Source organism: Alosa sapidissima, chromosome 22, assembly GCF_018492685.1.
Source record: "Alosa sapidissima isolate fAloSap1 chromosome 22, fAloSap1.pri, whole genome shotgun sequence".
NCBI classification, from domain to species: Eukaryota; Metazoa; Chordata; class Actinopteri; order Clupeiformes; family Clupeidae; genus Alosa; species Alosa sapidissima.
Genome location: NC_055978.1, coordinates 16,066,962 through 16,088,733, shown reverse-complemented (window position 1 = coordinate 16,088,733; position 21,772 = coordinate 16,066,962). Strand labels below are relative to the sequence as shown.

Sequence of the window (21,772 nt, the reverse complement as noted above, 5' to 3'; positions counted from 1 at the left end):
TTACATCAAAACAGTTATTTCCTCACATTCTGTTGCTATTTCCTGATCATTTTTTAATGACACACATGTCCCCATTAAAGGACCATCATTCAAAAAACACATTCAAGCAACACCTGCAAACGTCAGAAAATGCTGTTGTAAAAATGCAGAAATGCATTTACAACAAAGGTTGGGCCATATACATTGTTTCCTGACTGTTGATGCTGTTTATTGTCAGTTTGTAAAGTTTAGGCGATCATTGGTAAGGCTGGACCAATGATTTCAGAGATAGTGCCCGTGGCGATGCAAGTGTTGCAAACGTTTCCCAATAGAGAGTAACTAGACTCTATTCACTTTGTAAATGACTTTGGATTTTTCCAGACTAACATTTAAGTAGGCTACTGGAGCACCAGCATTTATGGATGTAAATGTGTTATAAACCAGATTTAATCCCAACTGTTGTGCATAACTGATCATCATGGACATGTTTAGTAGGCCTGGTCATTGTTGTTCCAACGTTCCCATCAGTTACTGGAATTAAAGACTCACATACGGTTTCACACTAGGCTAATATCATTTAGGAACATTTGGTAAATAATAATAATAATAATAATAATAATAAACATTAGTACACTATTTGGGGGAATAAATGACATCTCCTTCTCTTTCTCAATTCAGATCTGATTACATTTTAGGTAATATAAATGCATATTTGCAGGAATCTAGACCTAACTGGTTCCCAAACCATTTAGTACCACTGTAAGGGCCCATGCTCAAGTAGATGCCCAGAATAACAGTCCATTCAAAATGTTGAATAATACAGGATCTTAAATGTCAAATGAAATCTTTTGAATGTCAAATCAAATATTTTAAATACTCCTGGCATGTGCTCTGGCATCTTCAATTTACATTAGAAGCACTTCCCTTAGCTAACCTTTAGGGTAAGCAAACTATTTTATCAGTTCATGTCGGTTCATGTTGATCCAGACAGCTTGATTGCAAGAATTATGTAACATATAGCCTAGGTCAAATACAATACCAAGATATTACGGTCAAAATCTCAACAACAAAAAAACTTCTAAATATATCATATAATTTATTTAAGCAGTATCTTGCCGTTTATATCATTAAAGTAATTGCACTATTGTTTTATAATTGATAACATTTTTATAATTGGGACTTCGTGTCTGCTGGGAGGACTCTTGTTTTGAAAGTTTACCAAATAAATTGACCCGGAAGCTCATTCTGGCGTGTTTGTTGTACATTATGAAGAAGGAGCAAGTTGTCAACTGTCAGTTTTCGGTCTGGTATCCGATATTTAAGAAATTTACAATAAAGAGGTAAGGTCGTGTGTACCGTCCTCTTATTCCTTTTCTGACATTTTCTTGAATCTCGTCTGTTTGATGGTAATTTAATGGCAAAAAATATATTACTGATCATGCGGTTCTGTGGATAACACGCAGCAAGCTAACGTTGGTCAGCTGAGTTCACTCGTTTGTTATCATAACATTGGCCTTGATAGTCTCTCAACATTGTATCCATTTACTACTGCAACCTTGTAATATTTAGCCAATTTTGTACTTCAGTTAAATGTTACATCGTTACTGCACACGCGACCTTACCCTATCCTACTATCAGGAAAAACATACTATTTTGAATGCTATGCTGTTGGTACCGTGGTAGTTGAAAGACCATGGTTTTCACAGTATTAATCATCCGTATCAATGGATTTGTTATTTTGCTTGCAGTTTGATTCTTCCTCTGCCTCAGAATGTAATTGATTATTTGCTAGATGATGGAACACTTGTAGTACCAGAAAGGTAAGCAGACATAGCGCTATCAGAGTTAATGAACTGTAGTTTTCTACAGTTTAAGGTAAGAACATCTGTCCTAACCAATGTCATCCCTCCCTATTTCTAGTGCCAGCAATACTCCGCAAACTCATAACAACACTAGTGACTCTGAAGGAGATGATGTTCAGGTATTATGTTGGCTTGATTATCATGGTCTTGTGATGCTCAAAAATGTACCAAAAAATGTCATACAGTGGTTCCATCTTCTAAACTTTTTTGTTTGTCTTTTTGGCAGTGGTCAGACGACGAAACAACAGAGACTGTTAAAGTAAGGCTCTTTCTTATTTATTCATTGTTTTTATTTACCTTGTGCCTCTATAGACATGTTGCTGTTAAAAAGGTGTAGGATGCATTTTAGGTGTTTAGTTAATCTTATTTCTGAATGAAACACATTCCTATTGGGTTTGACTGTACTGGTTAATCACTATTTTGAAGTCAACATTTAGTGATTTTTGTTTTAATTTCATCCCACAGGCCCCAGAGTTCCCAGATTTCAATGCTAAAGTGCTTGAAGCAATAAATTCACTTGGTGGGTGCGTGTTCCCTAAACTCAACTGGAGTGCACCACGTGTAAGTTCAGATAAAGACTACACATGCGTGTCGGCACATATACAAATATAGGCATTACAATAAGGAATTCATACCAAAGTATACATAATATATTCATACTACGATATAGCCATAACTGTGTGAAACTGAGGATCAGAAAAGGAAAATATATTTACATTAATTCACGTTGCATTTTTTATGCAAAGCGACTAGCATTTGACAGTAGGGTACATGTTTGATTGAATTTGATTTGAACCCAGGATCTTTCAGTTGAGCTACAGAATATAGATTCAAAAAGCATATCCATTCTGGATGTACAGCAACTACAGTGGTAAAAGCAACACAATATAGTTATTTTTACCTTAGAATAACAGGAGTCTCTGACATTGTTGATGTGCGTCTGGTATTGCTCTATGTAATGTGGTTGTGGTGTGAAGGAGCATTACTCATCAGTTTTAATCAAATTGGTTACCCATTAGCGGTAAATGGTACCCACTTTGTTAAAAATTGACAAAAAAAGGAATGCCCCCATTGTGTTACTTTAACTACAGTGAGTATCTACAGTGGTTCAAAGTAACATAAAGAAAGAAAAGTGTAATACTGCTTACTCCACGGAGCTGCCGGTTTATTAATAAACTGATGTCTTGGTCAGTCAGACCTTCATCAGAGTGATTACAGTGGTTAACAACCAAGCACAGGGTGACCACTGACAACATCCTCTTCATCTCTGTTCTCTACAGGATGCTAACTGGATCGCTCTGAACAGTTCCCTGCAATGCCAGAGCCTCAGTGACATATTTCTTCTGTTCAAGAGCTCCGATTTTGTCACGCATGACCTCACACAACCGTAAGGCATTTACTAAATGCATTTAAAAGATGGGACACACTGGGGCTAAAGGATTTGGGGAAAATATCTAATTGCAATTTTTCGGACAGATATTGCAATTGTAATTTGATTTCTGATATAATTCAGGCTTCGGTTCAAAATCATTATATGATGTCATGTAAACATGTTGATTACCAATTACCAATTGAGTTAACATCGAGATATGAGCTGCTCTGTCTACTAATCCAGGAATGAAAACAAAAAATCCTTCCAAATATAGCTTTTAGATGGGCCACATCTGATTAATTAGCATGCAGAGCACAGTACCTCCATATATGTGACAATATTGACTGTTGGCTCATAGTCACTAGCTGCACAATCAATTGTCCCCTTTGTGATTTGGTAAGTGCATTAGTTCAAATAGCTTGATTAAGATTCATATTTTAACACACACAAAGACACACACATAAACACACACCACACTCGATCTATTTTTGTTACTTCTGTCAGCCTTTGAAGTTGTTTTTACCCTAGAGCAGGATCCTTCATGAAAATTAATACCAGATTGTGAAAATCACCAGACAAAATACCAGTCAGTGACTTCTGTTACTGTATGCTTTCTATGTCACAGATATTATATGCTTAATCGAAATGTGCATGTGATGGGTTCTCTGTGTATTGTCATTGGTCAGAATGCTGTGCTTGTCCTTGAGTCCACAATGAGGAAGGATATCAGTTGAAATGTTATATTTTGGAATGCAACCAACATCCATAATCATGTATGGAAACTGGTTGTATTCCAGAATACAACCCCAAGAATGGTGTAGGTCATCATTTTTATTTCAACCCCCAACTCTTTCTCTCCATCACGGATCTGTCATCAAGCCAGCTATTTGTTTGCTGGCACAGCAGAAACAAGAGCTCTTGGGACAGAAACTCATGGGCGCATTAATGTAGGAGAGATTGAAATCCCCAGGGAAATTTCAAGGCTCCCTGAAGACTGAACTAGCTTTAGACCCATGACACTTTAATCAGGTTATGCTCTGTGGAGTGTGTGTGTGTGTATGTATGTGTGTGTGTTACAGTGTAGGTAGGTGTGTGTGTTAGTGTAGGTGGGTGTCAACACATTGCTGTAATTTACTTAATTTTGCCACCCGCAGATTCATCCACTGTAGTGATCAAGATTCCCCAGATCCAACCATCAGCTATGAGGTGAAGTACATGCCTTCTGTACAGTGATGTTATTATGTATAATAATTACACAGACACACTATATGCTTGCTGTATTCACATATTATCCAGACATTTAAAGGAGAACTCCGGCAAATTTTCACGAGGTCAACGAGTACTGTTTGTTCAAAAAAAAAAAGAAAAGCTAGCTCGTTCCAACAGCTAAAGCAGCCAGGCAGCTACAGAGTTGCACTAGTACTAGTACTACCAGAGACTTTCTAATGAGGAGACACAGCACTCAAAAAATCCTCCATAGAAGTGCATGGGGTTAGTTTGTATGGCTGTTGTCTACACATATCCCACCCCTTCCTCGGCAATATCCACATGTTACACATATCCCACCCATTCCTTCCCCTTCCTCCTCGACATGTGAATACATTGAGCCAATCATGTGGTGTGATGTGAAGACATCAGGCCAATCATATCTTGTGAACTCGCCGCTGGAGCAAGGTTGGTGTCGTGAAGCATTGCGCATGCGCATTTTTGCCGAATAGGATGCCCGATGAGAGCCCAAAAAGCGTTGCAATATGGCCGCCGAGTGGAGGGACTTGCCTAAAAGGACTTTGGTACTACCCACAGTGTAGCGCTGTAACTGCCTGGCTGCTTTAGCTGTTGGATGCAGCAACTCAAGCTAGGTAAAACGAGTTGTTTTTTTTTTTTTTCCGTACTGACATTACTCAGAGACCTCGAGAACCGGATTTCTCCTTTAAGTAACAAAGACGTCTCTCTACATACATGCACTTATCTCACCCATGTTTCCATTAAATACGTAAGGGATAATGTATAGAACGCCGGTCCGCTGCGCGTCAGGGTCCGGTCCGCCCTGTCGGGACCTATTTCCCGACAATGACCGGGCGTTCTATACATTATCCCGCTTATTACACGGCTACCCACTAAAGCAATCAACACCGGCAACAAAATATTGATTTTACAATCATTTTAATGATGATCATTATATCAAGGGTTGTGAAATGTCGAGATATCCCTGCCCTAATTGCCATGTAACTCGCAATTGAGTAGGTCTTTCCGTTGGCATTTTGCACCGATGGATAAAAAGAACGTAGCACCTGATTGAGACTCTCTGCATTATAATCAGCAAAGTCAACCGACATTTTTTTTCCACTAACCAGTCTTTGAAAACTGACATGGCCCATACCGTGGTCCGTTTTGTATTGATTTCATGTCGGTTCTCTTCAGTTCTGTCTCTGTCTCTGTCGTCCAGATGTTTGTGTTGTTTCGCTTCTTTGCCTTCCTCTGTGTTGTTTTCTTTTCTTTTTCTTTTCTTAACTGGTGAAGACAACTCAGCCTTCATCCAAGTATCGAAATCTGGGTAATCTCCAAGAATATTAAAACTAATATTAAACTCATCCATTGCGCCGGATGAATTGAAAGTTTGTCCATTACAAAGTATCTGCAAGTCAACTCGCGTAGCTTAGCAACAGAGTATTCTAAAGTGATAAGTGGCCGGACTACTTGCGCAGTAATATGAAAGACGTGAAAAAGAAGCAAAGCCCATTTTCCTTGACAGCGGTCTGTTATACTTAGCAACGGTCTGTTATTCAGAACTAGCAGACCGCCGAACGTTGGGAAATCCCATTCAAGCCAATGGAGCGTTCTACTTGCCTTGTGAAGAGCCGTGTAATAAATATTATATATAGTATATTACATATTATATATTTATACCTCCTTTCCTCTTTTGTCTCTCAGCTGGTCTTGAGGAAATGGAGTGAATTGATCCCAGGGGGAGAGTTCCGGTGCTTCGTTAAGGAGAGCAAGTTGATCGGTACTGCATCTTAAATACGCACATACACACACACACACACACACACTGTCATGTGGTCACACATTCACATACACATTCAATTTGCCTAATGGTGACTTGCCATGAGCTAATCGTCACTAAAATCTGGTCTAGATTTAAATATGCATGCTGATGCAAACTCCTCCTCGTTAACACCTGCCTTCCTCACAGGGATCTCTCAGAGGGATTACACACAGTACTACCATCACGTATCGAAACAGGAAGACGGCATCTGTCAGTCTATCCAGGACTTCTTCAGGGACCATATCCAGTACAAGTTTCTGGATGATGACTGTAAGTGTGTGTGTGTGTTTGGGTGTGTGTGTTTGGTTGTGTGCGTGTGCATGTGCGTGTGCGAGAGAAAGAGAGAGAGTGAGAAGGAAAGCCATTATGTGTTTATGTGCTTCTGTTGACATTGTAGTTTAATTAGATGCCTTGTAATAACAATTTGATGTGTTTTTATTTTTATTTTTTTGCAGTTGTTTTGGACGTCTACCGGGATAGCTGTGTAAGTGCTCTTGCTATTGGTTTCCACCATGGAGGTATTATGGTTTGCACCATCTTTGTGCTAGTCATTTAGTCAAGTAACTCCAGCAGATTGTAAAGGGCTATTCACACCAAGAACAATAGCTACAACGATAACTGAAAATAAGCTTAACAATATCATTCTTTGTGTCGTTATCGTTATAGTTTATGGGTGGACGTTGTCATCCATATTAGCTAGAGCGATGCTTTTTCGCTGTTATCGTTACAGTTACTGTTCTTGGTGTGAGCGACCCTTAAAAATGCACAGCATGTACTCAGTGTTCCTCTCCGGTTCCTAACAGGGCCAGGTCTGGCTGATTGATATAAATCCATTCGGGCCGGTCACAGACTCCTTGCTATTCACCTGGGAGGAACTGAGCTCCGGGAGCCGTCTGACTGCTAGTCAGCCACAAGATGACATGCCTCAAGAGGTGTGTGTGCATGTGTATTGCAATCATTATCATGGGAAATTTTGGGATATATACATAGTTTGCAAAAGTGCTTTTTTGTAAGTGTGTATGTGCTTGTGTGAGTGTGCACATGCATGTATGTTGCTGTGTGCAGCTGTATAAATGTGATAATGTGAAGTGTACAGTATATAGCCACACACACTTTTCCCTTTCTCTAGGAGAGGCCTGCATTCCGTTATACTACCAGTGAAGTCACTGTTCAGCCCAGTCCTTGCCTGAGTTACAGAATGCCACGGGACTTTGTGGACCTGTCCACAGGAGAGGATGCCTACAAACTTATCGACTTCCTCAAACTGGTATGGAAGAGTTGCTCATGCCTTTACGTGTGAATAATGTTACTATTTAGTATGAGTAAAGGAAGAACTTTTGAAATTTCTATATAATATATCTATTAAGTCTTATTTTTTACATTTATTTGATTTTACTTTAAACTGTTACATTTAATGTTAATGTAGTGTTTATTTCTATGAATATCTAAAGACATAAATGATGTAGCATGAGACATACCATACTGTGTGTTTGTGTTTGTCTCTGTGTCTGCATATGTGGCATCAAGGCTTGTGTCCTGAAGGTTTGCATCCGTTTTCTCTTGTTTCAGACCAAAAGACAGCAGGAAGCAGAAGAATCTGAGGGAGAGGCCTAGAAGATGTTCATGCTTCCCTTCTTGTAGACAGACACATACATACAGTGCAGTAAATTATTGACTAGGTGGATCCAGAACCACTGTCTTATTACAGTTCTCATTCACATATCAAGACATGCTTCATCCTGTCTTACCTTTGAAAATCCTTTTCCCAGCTCCTTGCACTTTCAAGTGAGTTTGTGTTTGCTGTTACTTTGTAAAGCTTAGCAGTACCCATCATGATTCTTTACTGGATCTAGAGTTATTGTAGTCTTATGGATATAATGTTTGCTTAACAGGACAGGAATTTTCTTTTTCCTGAGGAATAACTCTCCTTTTCTGAGGAACAACCTAAATAATAACAAGCGTTTGTGTCTTAGTTGTGCTCTGATGCAAAAGGGCATTAAAGCCTATTGTGTGAACTGATTAGATCCCTCCTCACACCATGTAAATGTGCATGCATTTTTTTTTTTGCATGTTTGTTGACTTTGGTCTCAAATGGACCATGGTTATCTTCTATCATCTCTGGGAAGTGGGACTAGAAGAGTGGAGTCAACATCCACAGTTGGCTTTAGGCTTTTTCATTATGGTTGTGAAATAAACGCTTTTGTGTAAATTATATTTGAAACTATATATTTGTATTTGAAACTGGATTTCACTGTGGAACAGTTTGACTTGTTTAATCTTGGTCCCTGTAAACCAGTGCATCACTTTTCATAACAGGCCCCCCTTTGACAATGAGAAACGAGTTGCAAACACCACAGTGCAAAGATGGAGACGATCATACAAACTTTTCTTTATAATAATAATTATAATAATAATAAACAGATGTTCATCAGTTAGACATTTTCAAATTCATTTCATCAGTTTTTAACCAGAGATCTTTGTAAAATGCATCAGATCTGGGCAGTTCAAATACATTTTCATGATTGTGTTCCTATCGTTCCATGCTTTCAATCGGTATATGTTAGTATTGCTATATGTTGTATGTTATATGAATAGTTATAACTGGGACTCACCACACACACTGCAACTGCTAAACTTTGGACAATGTCCCCAGTTTTCCACAAGGTGGAGCAATTCATTAGTATTTCGTCAAGTAGTTTTCAACAATTTAGTGACTGTAAGGGTAATGTGCTAACGCCAACAATATTACATTGTATTCACTAAGCAGTATGTCGTCACTGCAGTTAGCTACTATTTTACTCTCCATTTGGATTGAATAAAAAAAAACTGACCTTAACACTTTGGTAACCCTAAGTTTGTTTCTAGAATTAGGGCAAGATATTTTCACTTTTCACAGTTAGGCTGTAACACACACACACACACACACACACACACATACTGCACATACACACTGCCACACTCCTGAAGGTTGGCAGTGGATCCTCTTTAAATCAAGGTATTCATGCAAAATTTTTTACTCTCCCTCAGTAAATGCATTATTGCCTCTCTCACTCAAATGCTTGAGGGCATTGCTTAGGACCAGAGCCAGTCTGTCGTGTGTTGCTGACACAGATCAAAGGGGCCTGTGATGCCTGTGAACACAATCTCACACTGCTAGACACAAAACATAAACATGAAGGGATGGACTGGTTTTATTCTTGTACCTGGCACCAGGGCCAAGCAAGTGGCTTGTGTCCTGTCACACCAGGTGTGTTTATGTATGCATTATGACGAGTGTGAGTCTGTGTGTGTGTTGTACACAGCAGATGTCAGCAGTGTGCACAGTACCCTCAGCCTGGATTGCCTCTCTCGGGAGAAAGAGAGAGAGATGCAGACTAGAGAGAAAGGTTGTCACTGCGAGTAAAGCTGAGAGGAGTATTATCCTTCTTTAGATAGAGGCGGGGCGGAGGCTCTGTCAAATCAAACTAGTTTGAAAAGCTGACTCAGAAATGGCTGCATAGAGAGAGAGGAGGGGGGGGAGAAGAAGAGAGGAAGGGAGTGGATAGATTTTCCTTAGCAAAAAACTGCAGTAGTTTGCAGCTGGAATACTCATGAGCACTTGCGCGCACACACACACACACAGGAGCTGGCTGGTCTGTCAAATGAGAAAGCCTGCAGTAATTTTATCCCCCCTAACTACAGTGCCAAGCTGGCGCTGTGGGCACCATCCAGACCCCCTTTCCCACCACACACTGCTGCAGCTGGCACTGGGCACGTAATTCTTACTCATACCCAGAATGCAATTTTGTATGGGGTGCACGCTGCAATCAGTAGCTAAGGGGATTCAGACTCAGCTGTTTCCTCAGAAGATAATGAGGAAAAACCTTTTAAGAAAACTAAAGGAAAACTTTTACGTTTTAATTTAAACGATCATGATTAGGGCTACCAGAAGTTTTAATAGAATAATTTAATCATACGACCGAACTTTACATATTTGAAGTAGCCTAGCAAGTTTTCAAAGTAGATTGCAAGTACACTCACACTGTAATGCTTGCTTGTGTTCATCAGGTAGCCTAGTATAACACCGACTATGGATATGTCCTTAAAAATATTGACCAAGCCGTGTGAGCTCGCATATTCAGCGTGTTGGCAACACTGTCCCATTATCGGGGATGGTGCTTAATCGAGTCCATTATGAGCATTTTATCCACTGCCATTGGTTTAGACACCACTTTTATTTCATAAGCACATTGATGTTTTTAAACGGTACATTACAGGGTGTCCGTTAGCATAAGTGGATCCCCTTTGCCGCCAGACTCGTTTTGGTGCAATGCGAATTATCTGTAGTAGGTAGCCTAGACGTTCTGGCTCACAAGCACACTTGTGCGCACTGTTGACAGGTCTATCTTTCTGTGGCATCCTACTCACTCCCTCATTGCCATAACAACCGAAGGCATTAGCATGGTTCAATAAAACATCCGGGTTTAGATTATGTGCTTCAGTTGTATGGGGCGTAGCGAGAGCAGGTTGTATTTTGAGGGACTACGGTGACTAGGCTACTGTGCTCGTCTTGTCTGGTGGAGGGTGACATAGCCTAAACAGGGTTACCCCTGCACAATTTAGGCTATTTACGTCAACTGTTTAAGTCGTGATCTTAAACGAATGATACAGAGAAGTCGCGTGGTCCCGTTTGGTGCCTGCTGATAGAGTGAGATAGAGAGAGAGAAAGAGGTGCGGGGCGACCCGAGGTGGCGGTGGCATTTCCACCGTCGAGAGCCTGCAAGAGAACATCATCGCCCGCGCGGTGACTTTGATGCGCGTGGTTGTGCTCGTCAGAGGGGAGTGGAATCCTAAGCGTGGGAAAAAAGGCAAGAGGTAGATTCTTCTCCGGGGGACCCAAAACTGTTCGAAGCATCTACGGCTTTTCCCGGTTGCACCATGGCGCGGGAGAACGGAGACTCCGGGAAATGCTCGTGGAAAAAGCAAGTTGATGACATCAAGAAGATATTTGAATTCAAGGAGATCCTCGGAACGTGAGTGACTTAACAAGCTCATCTAGTCTAGGTTTAGAAATATGCAAGCGGCTCTCCCCTTGGGCATGCATGTGAATGGTAGAATTCACCGAATAGGCTACACGTAGTGTATCAAGGGCAGGCCGTTGAAACTTTGTAACCATGTTGGGTAAGCATGTGTAAAGGGACCGGGACAGTCTATGAGAAACAATGTAACACTGCACTGTTAGTAAACAAAGACGAAGAGAGATATCGGTGTAGGATAAAAAAAAAATACTTTCGGACGACCATATAGCCTAGGACTAATGCAAGTTAGGCTAATCTACAGTAATTTGATAACCCAACTATATTTTTACATTATTTTCTCCCTCTGGACCCCAAATAACTCATCATAAGTAAATCTTGCTTTAAATGGAACGGCGTGGGTATTTATTTACACGAAACAGTGTTTTGGATTATTTATTGTGAACATAGCCTATTCATTAATCTGACGTTTATCCCTAAAGGAAGCACTCATTCGTCTCGTTGGTCTTTATCGAAGCCAAAGAAAACAAAAACAACCCATTGATAACCTTAACACTGTGTTGGTCCATGCGATTACCTTACGTTTTCTCAACATATTGTGTAGGCAATCACAATAAACGGGATAGAAAATGTCATCCCTCCCAGATAACAGAGTTCCGGATATTAATTTAGTCCCTCGACCTTTAGGAACTGATTAGAACGGCTTGTTATCTGCGCCATTTCGTGCGTTCCTGTCCCCAGAAATTTAGATGGACAACTCTCCTGTCACAGGAACTTGTAACCGCAAGGCAACGGTCGGCCAGTCTATGACCACTGCATGCGCCCACTTCCGCTCTTACTGAGACCCTGTGATGTGGACCTGTTGGGTCGTGCCAAACGATGTTTGTTGTGCAGTGGCGTTTTTCTTCGCCCGTAGCCGTAGCCTACTCCCTCCAACCGGTAGCTGTTTGCTGGAGGCTGGTGCTGGCTCCAGTTGAGTCAGGGAATGGGGGGATTAATGCAGACAGATTAGAGCGCGGGAGAAAGTCTCTTGGAATAGAGAATGGACCGCCAGGGTCAGTGTAGCAGCATGATAATAATACTAATGACAGTACATATGGTTGATATGGGGACCAGGATGAAATTGTTTGGCTACTTCGGTTTATGACTGTATGTGTGTGTGTGTGTTTGTGTGTGTGTGTTTGGGGGGTTGGGGGTCTCCAAGCCTCCAAGCTTCTGCCCACACATGGAAATCTTCCCCATCTCATCTCCTGACAAGAGGATCTGAGTTAGGCGCTAGGACACTGCAGTCATGGCAACACAAGAGAAGGAGTCATGGCAACTCAAAGTGGCTCTACCAGTCGAGGGGATGAGATGGAGGATGGGATGGTCTTTCGGATGTGTCGGGCTGCTTTGTCTCCCAGCAGGCAAGAGGTGGGAGGAGCACTGGAGCAAATAATGCCTCATGATTGGACCATGTTGTGTTGAATGGGTTTTATGGTGAATGAAGGAAATCTTTATCAATGAATATTTTTATGGTGTATGAATCTGTATCTAAGTGGGTAGACGATTCAGTGCTTATCAGTTTTATTGGATGAATTACGACTGATGCATTTTTGACAGTCACAGATTTCTTGATGGAAACTGGACAAAATTCAATGGCAAAGGCACTTACTCTGCAGGGTATTGCCAGCGTTGCGGCTATAGTGGGTAGCCATAGGTAGACTATATGCCACATGTGCATATTATGTCCAAAGGCACACATAGCATGCATTTGCAAATTTTTTTTAACAGACTTCTTTAGCATGTGACTGATTTCCCTGGGAAGTGTCAGCATACAAGATAGCATGTGTCTATCTGCATGCAACGTTTGAGAAAATAAAGCAATGAGTTGTATATGTTCTGTATAGATAAGTTCATCTGGATCCAAACTCTTATCCTGAGTCTTCATCCTCTCTCTGGTCTGTCTCACGCAGTGTTGTCAACAGCAGTCTATCTACTCCCGAGACAGAACAGAATCCCCCAGTGATACATGTTATACACACTATTTACATGTTTGCAATAGTTTTAAACACATTTTCAGTGAACACGTCCATCAATTCATTATCACATTAACTTGACATACACCAGAAATGTATTCACAATGTGTCTGCTGCTTGACGGAGTTGAAATATTTCTGTCTACCACTGGCATGTGTTCGATGCATCCATTTGCTTTAACAAAACATCCACCTTAACACAAGACTCTGGTTAAATATTGACCACAATGCTCCCAGCCATTTAGCTGTCTGTCATGACATGGTTGGACTAGCTTCTGAACACACTAATGAGTGGATGTTAAATGGATGTAATGAATTAATTGTGGTCTCTCTGTGTGTGTGTGTGTGTGTGTGTGTGTGTGTGTGTGTGTGTGTGTGGGTGGGTGTGTGTGCATGTGTGTGTCTTATTGGACCTAAAGTGGCAAGACAGACCCCTGCATCTAAAGCATGCAGCAGCCATTTTTTCTACTGTGTATAGCAATGCCTAGTTCTTTTTTGTTTTCATTTGAAAGTTCCATGTTTAGCACTCTACACTCCTCCCTCCTTGTCTTGATCTTTTTAGGGGGCTGACTCGGGGTTAAAGAATGAATTATTTGAAGAGCTAACATTTGCTACAGATCACATGGGGGCTCTGCACTTCCTCACTACCTGAGCCCCCATCTGACCAGAGCCCCGTGTGATCTGTAGCAAATGTTAGCTCTTCAAATAATTCATTCTTTAACTTGGCTTCGGTGCTATTAATCATTAGCGTTCCATGCTTGCAGGACGCTGACCTGCCTTCTGTCCATCCAGCAGCAGAAATGTTTGGATAGCGTTTGGAAGCATATGACCGGAACGCTAACTCAACACTGCGTAGCGAAGGATATGGGGCATTATGAGAGTCAGGGATCTGGTTTCACATCACTCTGTGTGTGCGTGTGCGTGTGCGTGTGCGCGTGTGCGTGTGTGTGTGTGTGTGTGAGAGTACATGTAGACAGCAGCTACTGAATAATTTAACTCACTGAGCACCCACAGGTTGAGGGATGTCACATGACCATTTCAACAGGTGCATCCTTTAGACAGACTCGATTAGACCAAATTAATGTTAAGAAAACACTGGGAGTTTTTTTGTCACAAACACAATGCTTTTTGCTTTAGGTATAAACCCTAGTATTACTCCACACAACTCAGAATTCAATCTCTACTCTTAATTTTTAATGTAAGACCAAAACATCACTCCTCTTTCAAGAAATAGCTTGAGAAAAACTCATATCAACTGAAGAGGTCAGCGAGGTGAGAGAGAAAGAGAGAGGAAAGACAGTAGAGAGGAGGAGCTAGAAAGAGAGAGAAAGGAAAGAGGAAAGGAGAGAGAGAGGGGAAAGACACGAGCGGAGAGAAGACATTCAGGCCGTGCCGTCCTTAATTGCTTGTTCCACTTACACTTCGTGATCCTGACTTTGTCCTCTTTCTCAACTTGAATCTTCCTTCCTCCCTCTCTCTCTCTCTGCTCTCTCTCCATCCCTCTCTCTCTCTCTCTCTCTCTCTCTGCTCTTTCTCCATCCCTCTCTCTCTTTCTCTCTCTCTGCTCTTTCTCCATCCCTCTCTCTCTCTCTCTCTCTGTCTCCTTGACTCTGCTGCACATGCAGTATGTTTGATATGTTTTTGCAGTCTAACATGCACCCAGTGAAGAACATATGGGCACACACATGTACACACACACACACACACACACACACACACACACACACACACACACACACACACACACACACACACACACACACACACACATTTCTATACATATCATAACAAAGTGATAAACTCCTTGCAATCCGCAGCAAAGGCAGTAATTACCATATACCCCAATATATGGACATAAAAATATAAAGAAAGAAAGAAACACACGCTATACTACAGGAAACCAACAAGCACCACCATCTGGAGTGGTTATTGACATTTTAATCAAACATAAATAACGCACAACGCCACTGCTTCAAAATTAGGGCAGGCACAAAATATTGTCCGTGTGCTTGGTAGAGTTTCCATTTACTGCGATAGGCTACTGCGGTGTGGTAAATTACCAGTCCAATTCTCACAAAATTTGGTGGAAAGGTGTAACACATTCTAAGGACAATCCATTAAATTTTGGAGCAGATCTGACTCTGAGAACTTCAAAGTATTTTCCATATACCGGTAGTATTTTCTCGCAATGACAGCGAAAGTGAAACTTGGCGGACATCTACTCTCCCAGTGCCATTTAAGTTTAAATGATGAATTTGTGAGTAGTGCTGGTGTCATTAATTTCTCTCACATGTCTTACAACATAAATAATGCATTCATAGTCTGGTGATGTCAGAAATGAGCCTGTCTATAGGCCTTTTAGAAATCATAGGGAAGACCATAGTCAATGTTGGAGGGGGGGGGGGGGGGGTCCCATATAGGCCTACACACGTTTGACTGATATTAGACACAATTGTAAAAAGAAAACATATATAAACATATCACTCCATCTGTTCATGAATTTGTTTATGGGACATTTTTACACCCCCCCCCCTCCCCCAATACACATTAATTTACAGAAAGATCATACAAGACTGAAAGCAAACATTTCCGGTATCAGTGTTACATTAATCCCATGCATATTGTTTTGCCATTGTTTTCAACATCTCTATAAAATCTCATACCCCACACAAATCATGGCTTCTACTGCAACTCTATAGAGTTTAAGGCTGAAGTTGTCCGCATGTGGCTGGTTCTTAACTGCTATTGGCTTATCTGTGTTTGATGGGCAGGGCTTAGCGATAACTAAGCAATAGATCCTACTGTATTTTTCTTCAAAACTTATGATTGTCTTTGGCAAGTCCCAAGTCTTAGTTCTGATTATTCAAATAGCTTCAGGCAATCCAACTGAAATGAAAGTTCATGCACGCAATACTCAATAAAAACAGACCCTACAACATTCTTATCAACATACTCGTCTGGCGTCTTGACGACCGAAACAACAGAGACATGAAACTGCTACAACTGGTGTCAGAGATGTCGGAAAACATCAGATGTTTTCCAGTGCTACTTTTCAAATGTGTCATGGACGTTGAAATTCTTAAGCGTATACTTCAACATCTTTCATGCTAACATATCAGTCATTATGTTCATGAATTTGTATATGGGACATTTAGTCCCCCCAATGTTGACTATATGGCTATGGCCTTGTATCCTACATGTATTGACTGCTTTGGCAATATAAGTGCCAGTAATAAACATTTTACACGCTAATAAAGCAACTTTTGAATGTTAATTTTAATTTGTACACTCACTCACATGCACACATAGTGTGTGAAAGAGAGGGGCACTCTAGGAGTACACAATGAGGAAAAAACATGCTAATTTTTCATGTTTTTGTCATGCTTCTGTTTTATTTGTTGGTCTTCAGCATTTTTGTGTTTCCTGTTTGTGGTTTGCGTGTGTCTGTGTGTGTGTGTGTGTGTGTGTGTGTGTGTGTGTTTGGTGACCATGACTCCTGAGTCAGCGCCCTTGTCTGTAATCTTTAGCTATGGCCATTTGGCCACAACGCTTGGGGGAGTTTCACTGGAACACCAGGAACACTGTGAGAAATATGCCACAAAGGCCCCAGGGGATGTCTGCCATTGGCTGGAGTTTCATATAAAGGGCATCCTCCTCACATCCCCATACACTTAAAGCAACAGCATGCAGCCTTTTGGGGCCTTTGGGGTATTCTTTTTGAGGTATAGATTTATCGACAACTAATTTTAGGGAAGGCAAGATAAAGCAAGACAGGTTTTATTCGTATAGTGCATTTTATACAAAAAGGCAACTCAGTGGGCTCTACATTGTCAAAAAACAGAGAATAGAAAACAGTAATAAAAAAATAGCATGAGGGACAAAACAATAGATAAGTAAAATACATGTATTTACATAATTCATAAGGTCATAAAATACAGAGTGCAATTGGTTGAAAGAAAGAAAAAAGCAAGTAGGCTAAAATACTTAAGGTAAATGCTTTAAATGAATGTAGTTGAAGGACAGATTAACACACCTTTCATTCCGCTTAACCTCCCAGGCTGTGCATGTAGTTCAGCCACATATCACTAAAATAAATGAATTAGGATGACAGCAAGTCTCTATGCCATGGCAACTGTGTTGTTGTTTGCTATTTTTTGCATACCTTTGCATACCTTGTTTTAGCTCAAAACTCTTTACTGCAACTTTAAGCATGGTATATATTTCCAGCCCTGACACTGTAACAGTATCCCTGTCAAAATGTGAAACTTCTCTGGAAATGGCATTGCTCTCTTTGTACAGATTCCCATCTGTGTTTGCATGGTCTGTGTCTGTTGGTGTGTATATTTCCAGCCCTCACACTGTAACAGTATCCCTGTCAAAATGTGAAAGTTCTCTGGAAATGACATTGCTCTCTTTGTACAGATTCCCGTCTGTGTTTGCATGGTCTGTGTCTGTTGGTGTGTATAATTTCTAATGCATATTATATGCAACGTACTGTATGTCCAGCTATGCTATATGGTGATGAGAAGCAGGCGGAGGTGACTTTCAGTGTGTGTGTGTGTGTGGGGGGGGGGGGGGGGGGGGGGCGTCCTCTCTAGATGCCTGAGGCTAACCTTTATCCAGTTCAACCTTTCTCTGTCTCTCTCTCTCTCTCTCTCTCTCTCTCTCTCTCTCTCTCTCTCTCTCTCTCTCTCTCTCTCTCTCTCTCTCTCTCTCTCTGTGCGTGTGTGTATGTGTGTGTGTGTGTGTGTGTTTGATGCAACTCATAATCAAAGGAAGTTGTGCTGAGTAGTTCTGTGTCTTCCCCGGGGATTATTCGCAGGCTTAAACAGGGCGACACGTTCATTAAAAGATTCAGATTATCCCCCCTCGCGCCTCGTGACCCCTCACAGTGCGTTCTCCTCTATGTTTCCTCGTTCTCTCTCTTTTTCTCTCTTCCTCTCCATACCCTTTCTCTCCCACTTCTCTCTACTTCAGTGACAGATTAGATCTCTATGACAGATTATTTTAAAGATAATTTTAGTGTTTTTATGTTATTGTTAAAGTGTGTTATTGTATCAAAGTTGTTGTCTTAACACAGCCTTGCTTTAGTTAAGGAAAGTCTGATTTTAAACCAGATTAGAGGATAATCCCTCCTCTCTGTCTCTTTCTCTCTCTCTCTCACACACATACACAAACACACACACACACACACATGCAAACCCGCACACACACTCTCACACCACTCACACACACACAGCACTCACATATGCAGACCCACACATATATAAATACAGTTGGCACATAAAAAGAAACACATGGCCATAAACCTACCTAAATACCGTCATCATCGTCAGACTTTTTCGGTCATAAACGTTAACTACGAACGGGTCATGTTTACCAGTCAAAGTGACACATGCACGGGGCTTCCATGACGTGTTAACGTGGAGAGACGACTGCAGAAATAGTGATTACCTGCCCCTCCCTCCTCTCATTATTGGATCAACACACTATGAATAGAATCATAACACACTAAGAATAGAACCATAACAGGCTCTTAGTGCTTATTAAAAGCATTAGTTCATCGCCTCATGGGAGCACTGTGTGCACCTAATCATATAGTGGACAGGGTGGAGAAGGAGGAGGGTTGGAATGATGGTTTTGTGTTAGTAAAGCTCTTACTTGTCTTTTATCTATATGTACGAACACATGCTGTTTAAGAGTATCCATACACTGCCACCAGACCTTGCTTCAGCAGAGATATTAGAACATTCCAGTATGTTTAATTTAAACAGTCTGTGACCGCGCACCACTTACATAGAGACAGACAGACAGACAGACAGACACACACACACACACACACTGCACAGTCTGCTGAGACATATTGGAGCACTTAAAGGCTTAGCGGGGAAAAAGCTGTGATTGCTCACAAAATTAATGTCACACTAGTGTAATATCTGGAGCTGGAGATGAAACAACATATTACACCATTGCTCTCTTCCAGGGAAATCTCTCGCCTGTGCTCATTTAATGAAAAAAAAATGAACGGATAGCAGAGACCATTGTCACATTTATTTAAACCGTCAAGACCCACTCAGCCCTGGGAAGAACTAGCAGTGCTGGGCAGAATAATAATGGCCTTGTAACAGTCTAGAGGTTAGGAGCAAATTGCCTGGACTTGTGGGTATTAGGCAGCTGAGACAAAGTAAACATTGAGCCATGTATCAGGTGCTGAGACGATGGACGCTTTAATCGGACACTCACTTCAGCTACTGAATGGTGACAGAGGGGTGTGTCGAGTTTGGTTGAAGTGCCACTGTATTTGTGGCAGTTGACTAACACTTTAGTTGATAAAGTTGTATTTGCTTTTCTGGATGGAGTTGTTTCCTTGTCCAAATTAATTGCTAGGGTCTTGCTAGGGTTGTTTTCGAAAAAGAAAAAAAAGATAAAAAAAGATTAAAAAAAAAGATAAAATTCATATTACAGGTCTATTAGGTCTATTCCTGGTATACATTGACATTTGTCAATTAGGTCTATTCCTGGTATACATTGACATTTGACATTGACATTGGTATACAACAAATCATTGGAAAATAGTGAGGTGGGGATTTGACCAAACAAGCCATTTGTCTTTTGGGAGTTTGGGTTCTAACTAATGTGGTTTACTATAAAACCCAAGGGCAATATTACTGATAGGCAGGAATCCGAGTGTCTGCGGAAGTTTCCTAATTGGTCAGTGCATTTGCTCTGTTGAAAGTTTTTGTCGCCGTCTCCACATCCCAGGAGAGTGCCCTAAACCCAGTCTTCTATTCTCAGAGTATCTATTTTTAGGACTGCTACCAGAACGTAAAAAAAACACCCATCTTAATTAATGTTATTCCAAGAAGAGTACTGCTTACAGCTGCTGAGACGAGAGTGCTTCTTGTCATTTGTATTGTGATTCATACTTTCTGTTTCCGAGCGCAATACATATTGGCTCAGGAAGCACAGGACTGTGCCTTATTGACTCATAGTAACGCTCCCTTAGCTTAGCTGGTGGAGCGTGTCGCTAACAATGCAAAGCTCGCCGCTTCAGTTCCCAAACTGCACTGGGGTCGGTGATGTAAGTTGCCATGGATAAGAGCACCTGTTTAAATGATGACATGTAGCCTAAATGGTCTATCACGATGTCCTGATGCTTTGATTGCTCATTCACTCCACTTAGCCTAAGGTCTTACCAGGGATGGGCAGTTTTTATGATAAATGTATTTAAAATACATATTTCAAATACAAAATTGTATTTTGGAATTTGTATTTTATTGGGTTGAAAGAAATGGCTTCGTATTTTGTATTAGAATACTTTATAGGTGTGTATTTTTGTAGTTTAAAAATATTGTCAAATATTTTGGTAAAACCAATACTTTTGTGTGTAAAACAAAGAATGTAGCCTCTGACTGGTGCTGTTTGAGTAATTTGTCCACACTTAAATATTGAAATTCAGGAAGAGGATCCAGTGCAAAATGAGTAACGTGTAGGTTGCTCACACACACAATACACCCCCTCTCTCACACCAACTTCATGTTTCTTGAGAACTTTAACCATCAGTTTCTAGAGACCTTTAGTCAGCAGAATACATGTAAACCATTATTTAGTCCATTTAGCACTTACACAGTACCCAGTTAGTTAAAAACCACACATTGACAATGTGAGAGACTTCATTCTCTGTATTATTATGTCAGTGCACCATGAGTTTGAAGCCGTTATTTTGAACTATATTCTATAAAACTGCATTGGGTTGCTTTAAGCCCTCGTTCTGTGGCTCTCAGTGGTTCGGTGGTTAGATGATACCACTTGACAAGTTCAGTTGTGACTTCTTGACTACATCTCTGATACAGTAGGCTATGAGATGTTACAGGCAGGTCAGCATAGTTGATCTGTTGACTGTTTGCAGATGTATGGCATGTCTTGTAGGCAGAGAAAAGCTGTTGGTCTCAAACACTGCCCACTTTATCAGCAGAGTCAGTGTAGTGATGAAGGAATAGATGAAATAGACAGATATGGAAGGTTTAAAAAGTTATTTCATGCTCCCTTTGACGAGTATTTTCAAAATACAAAAATACAGTATTTTATTTTGATACATGGCGTGGGTACTGAAGTGTCTTTTGTAGTTTATTTTTGATACACTTAAAATGAGGGTATTTGATATTTTATTTGAAAATACATTTTGATGTATTTCTGTCCATCCCCGGGTGTTGCCTGGACGTCCGCCTTTATGGATTAATTATTCATCTGCAGTAGTAGCACCATGTATGTGCAACTGTGAACGGACTTTCCCCAGCATGTGTTGTAGATCATTTCCTTTCATTGTATTGAGTATTGCAGAATCTCCCTATTGTGATGTTATCGTCGTCATGGCTCAAGCACTGTGAAGGTGCAATATTGTAAGCTACTCTGTGATTTCCTCCGCTAATATTAACTAGGCTATGGATGGACTTTCCCCAGTGTGTGTCGTCATAGCTG

At 40.8% G+C, this 21,772-nt stretch overlaps 2 protein-coding genes across 2 annotated transcripts in view; both read left to right on the top strand.

Moving 5' to 3' along the window:
• The first annotated feature begins 1,220 nt into the window (after positions 1–1,220).
• On the top strand, positions 1,221–8,474 carry cdc123 (cell division cycle 123 homolog (S. cerevisiae)). Its single transcript, XM_042078450.1, has 13 exons — positions 1,221–1,319; positions 1,728–1,799; positions 1,900–1,960; positions 2,068–2,100; positions 2,307–2,402; positions 3,122–3,228; positions 4,368–4,419; positions 6,145–6,220; positions 6,410–6,532; positions 6,718–6,746; positions 7,066–7,194; positions 7,392–7,529; positions 7,832–8,474. The coding sequence occupies exons 1-13, from the start codon at positions 1,246–1,248 to the stop codon at positions 7,874–7,876; spliced, it is 1,035 nt and encodes a 344-aa protein (XP_041934384.1). The 5' UTR covers positions 1,221–1,245; the 3' UTR covers positions 7,877–8,474.
• A 2,118-nt stretch (positions 8,475–10,592) lies between these two features.
• Positions 10,593–21,772, top strand: part of camk1da (calcium/calmodulin-dependent protein kinase 1Da) — a 67,825-nt gene continuing 56,645 nt past the window's right edge. The window contains exon 1 of the mRNA XM_042078449.1: positions 10,593–11,274. Coding sequence (XP_041934383.1) covers positions 11,180–11,274 — 95 coding nt within the window. The 5' untranslated portion in view covers positions 10,593–11,179. The remainder of the gene's footprint in view (positions 11,275–21,772) is intronic.

Excerpts from the sequence above, each read along its gene's own strand:
- cdc123 (XM_042078450.1), top strand. The coding sequence starts at position 1,246 with ATGAAGAAGGAGCAAGTTGTCAACTGTCAGTTTTCGGTCTGGTATCCG. Across the intron at positions 3,229-4,367 it reads ACGCATGACCTCACACAACC|ATTCATCCACTGTAGTGATC; the intron begins GTAAGGCATTTA and ends TGCCACCCGCAG. Across the intron at positions 6,533-6,717 it reads CAAGTTTCTGGATGATGACT|TTGTTTTGGACGTCTACCGG; the intron begins GTAAGTGTGTGT and ends ATTTTTTTGCAG.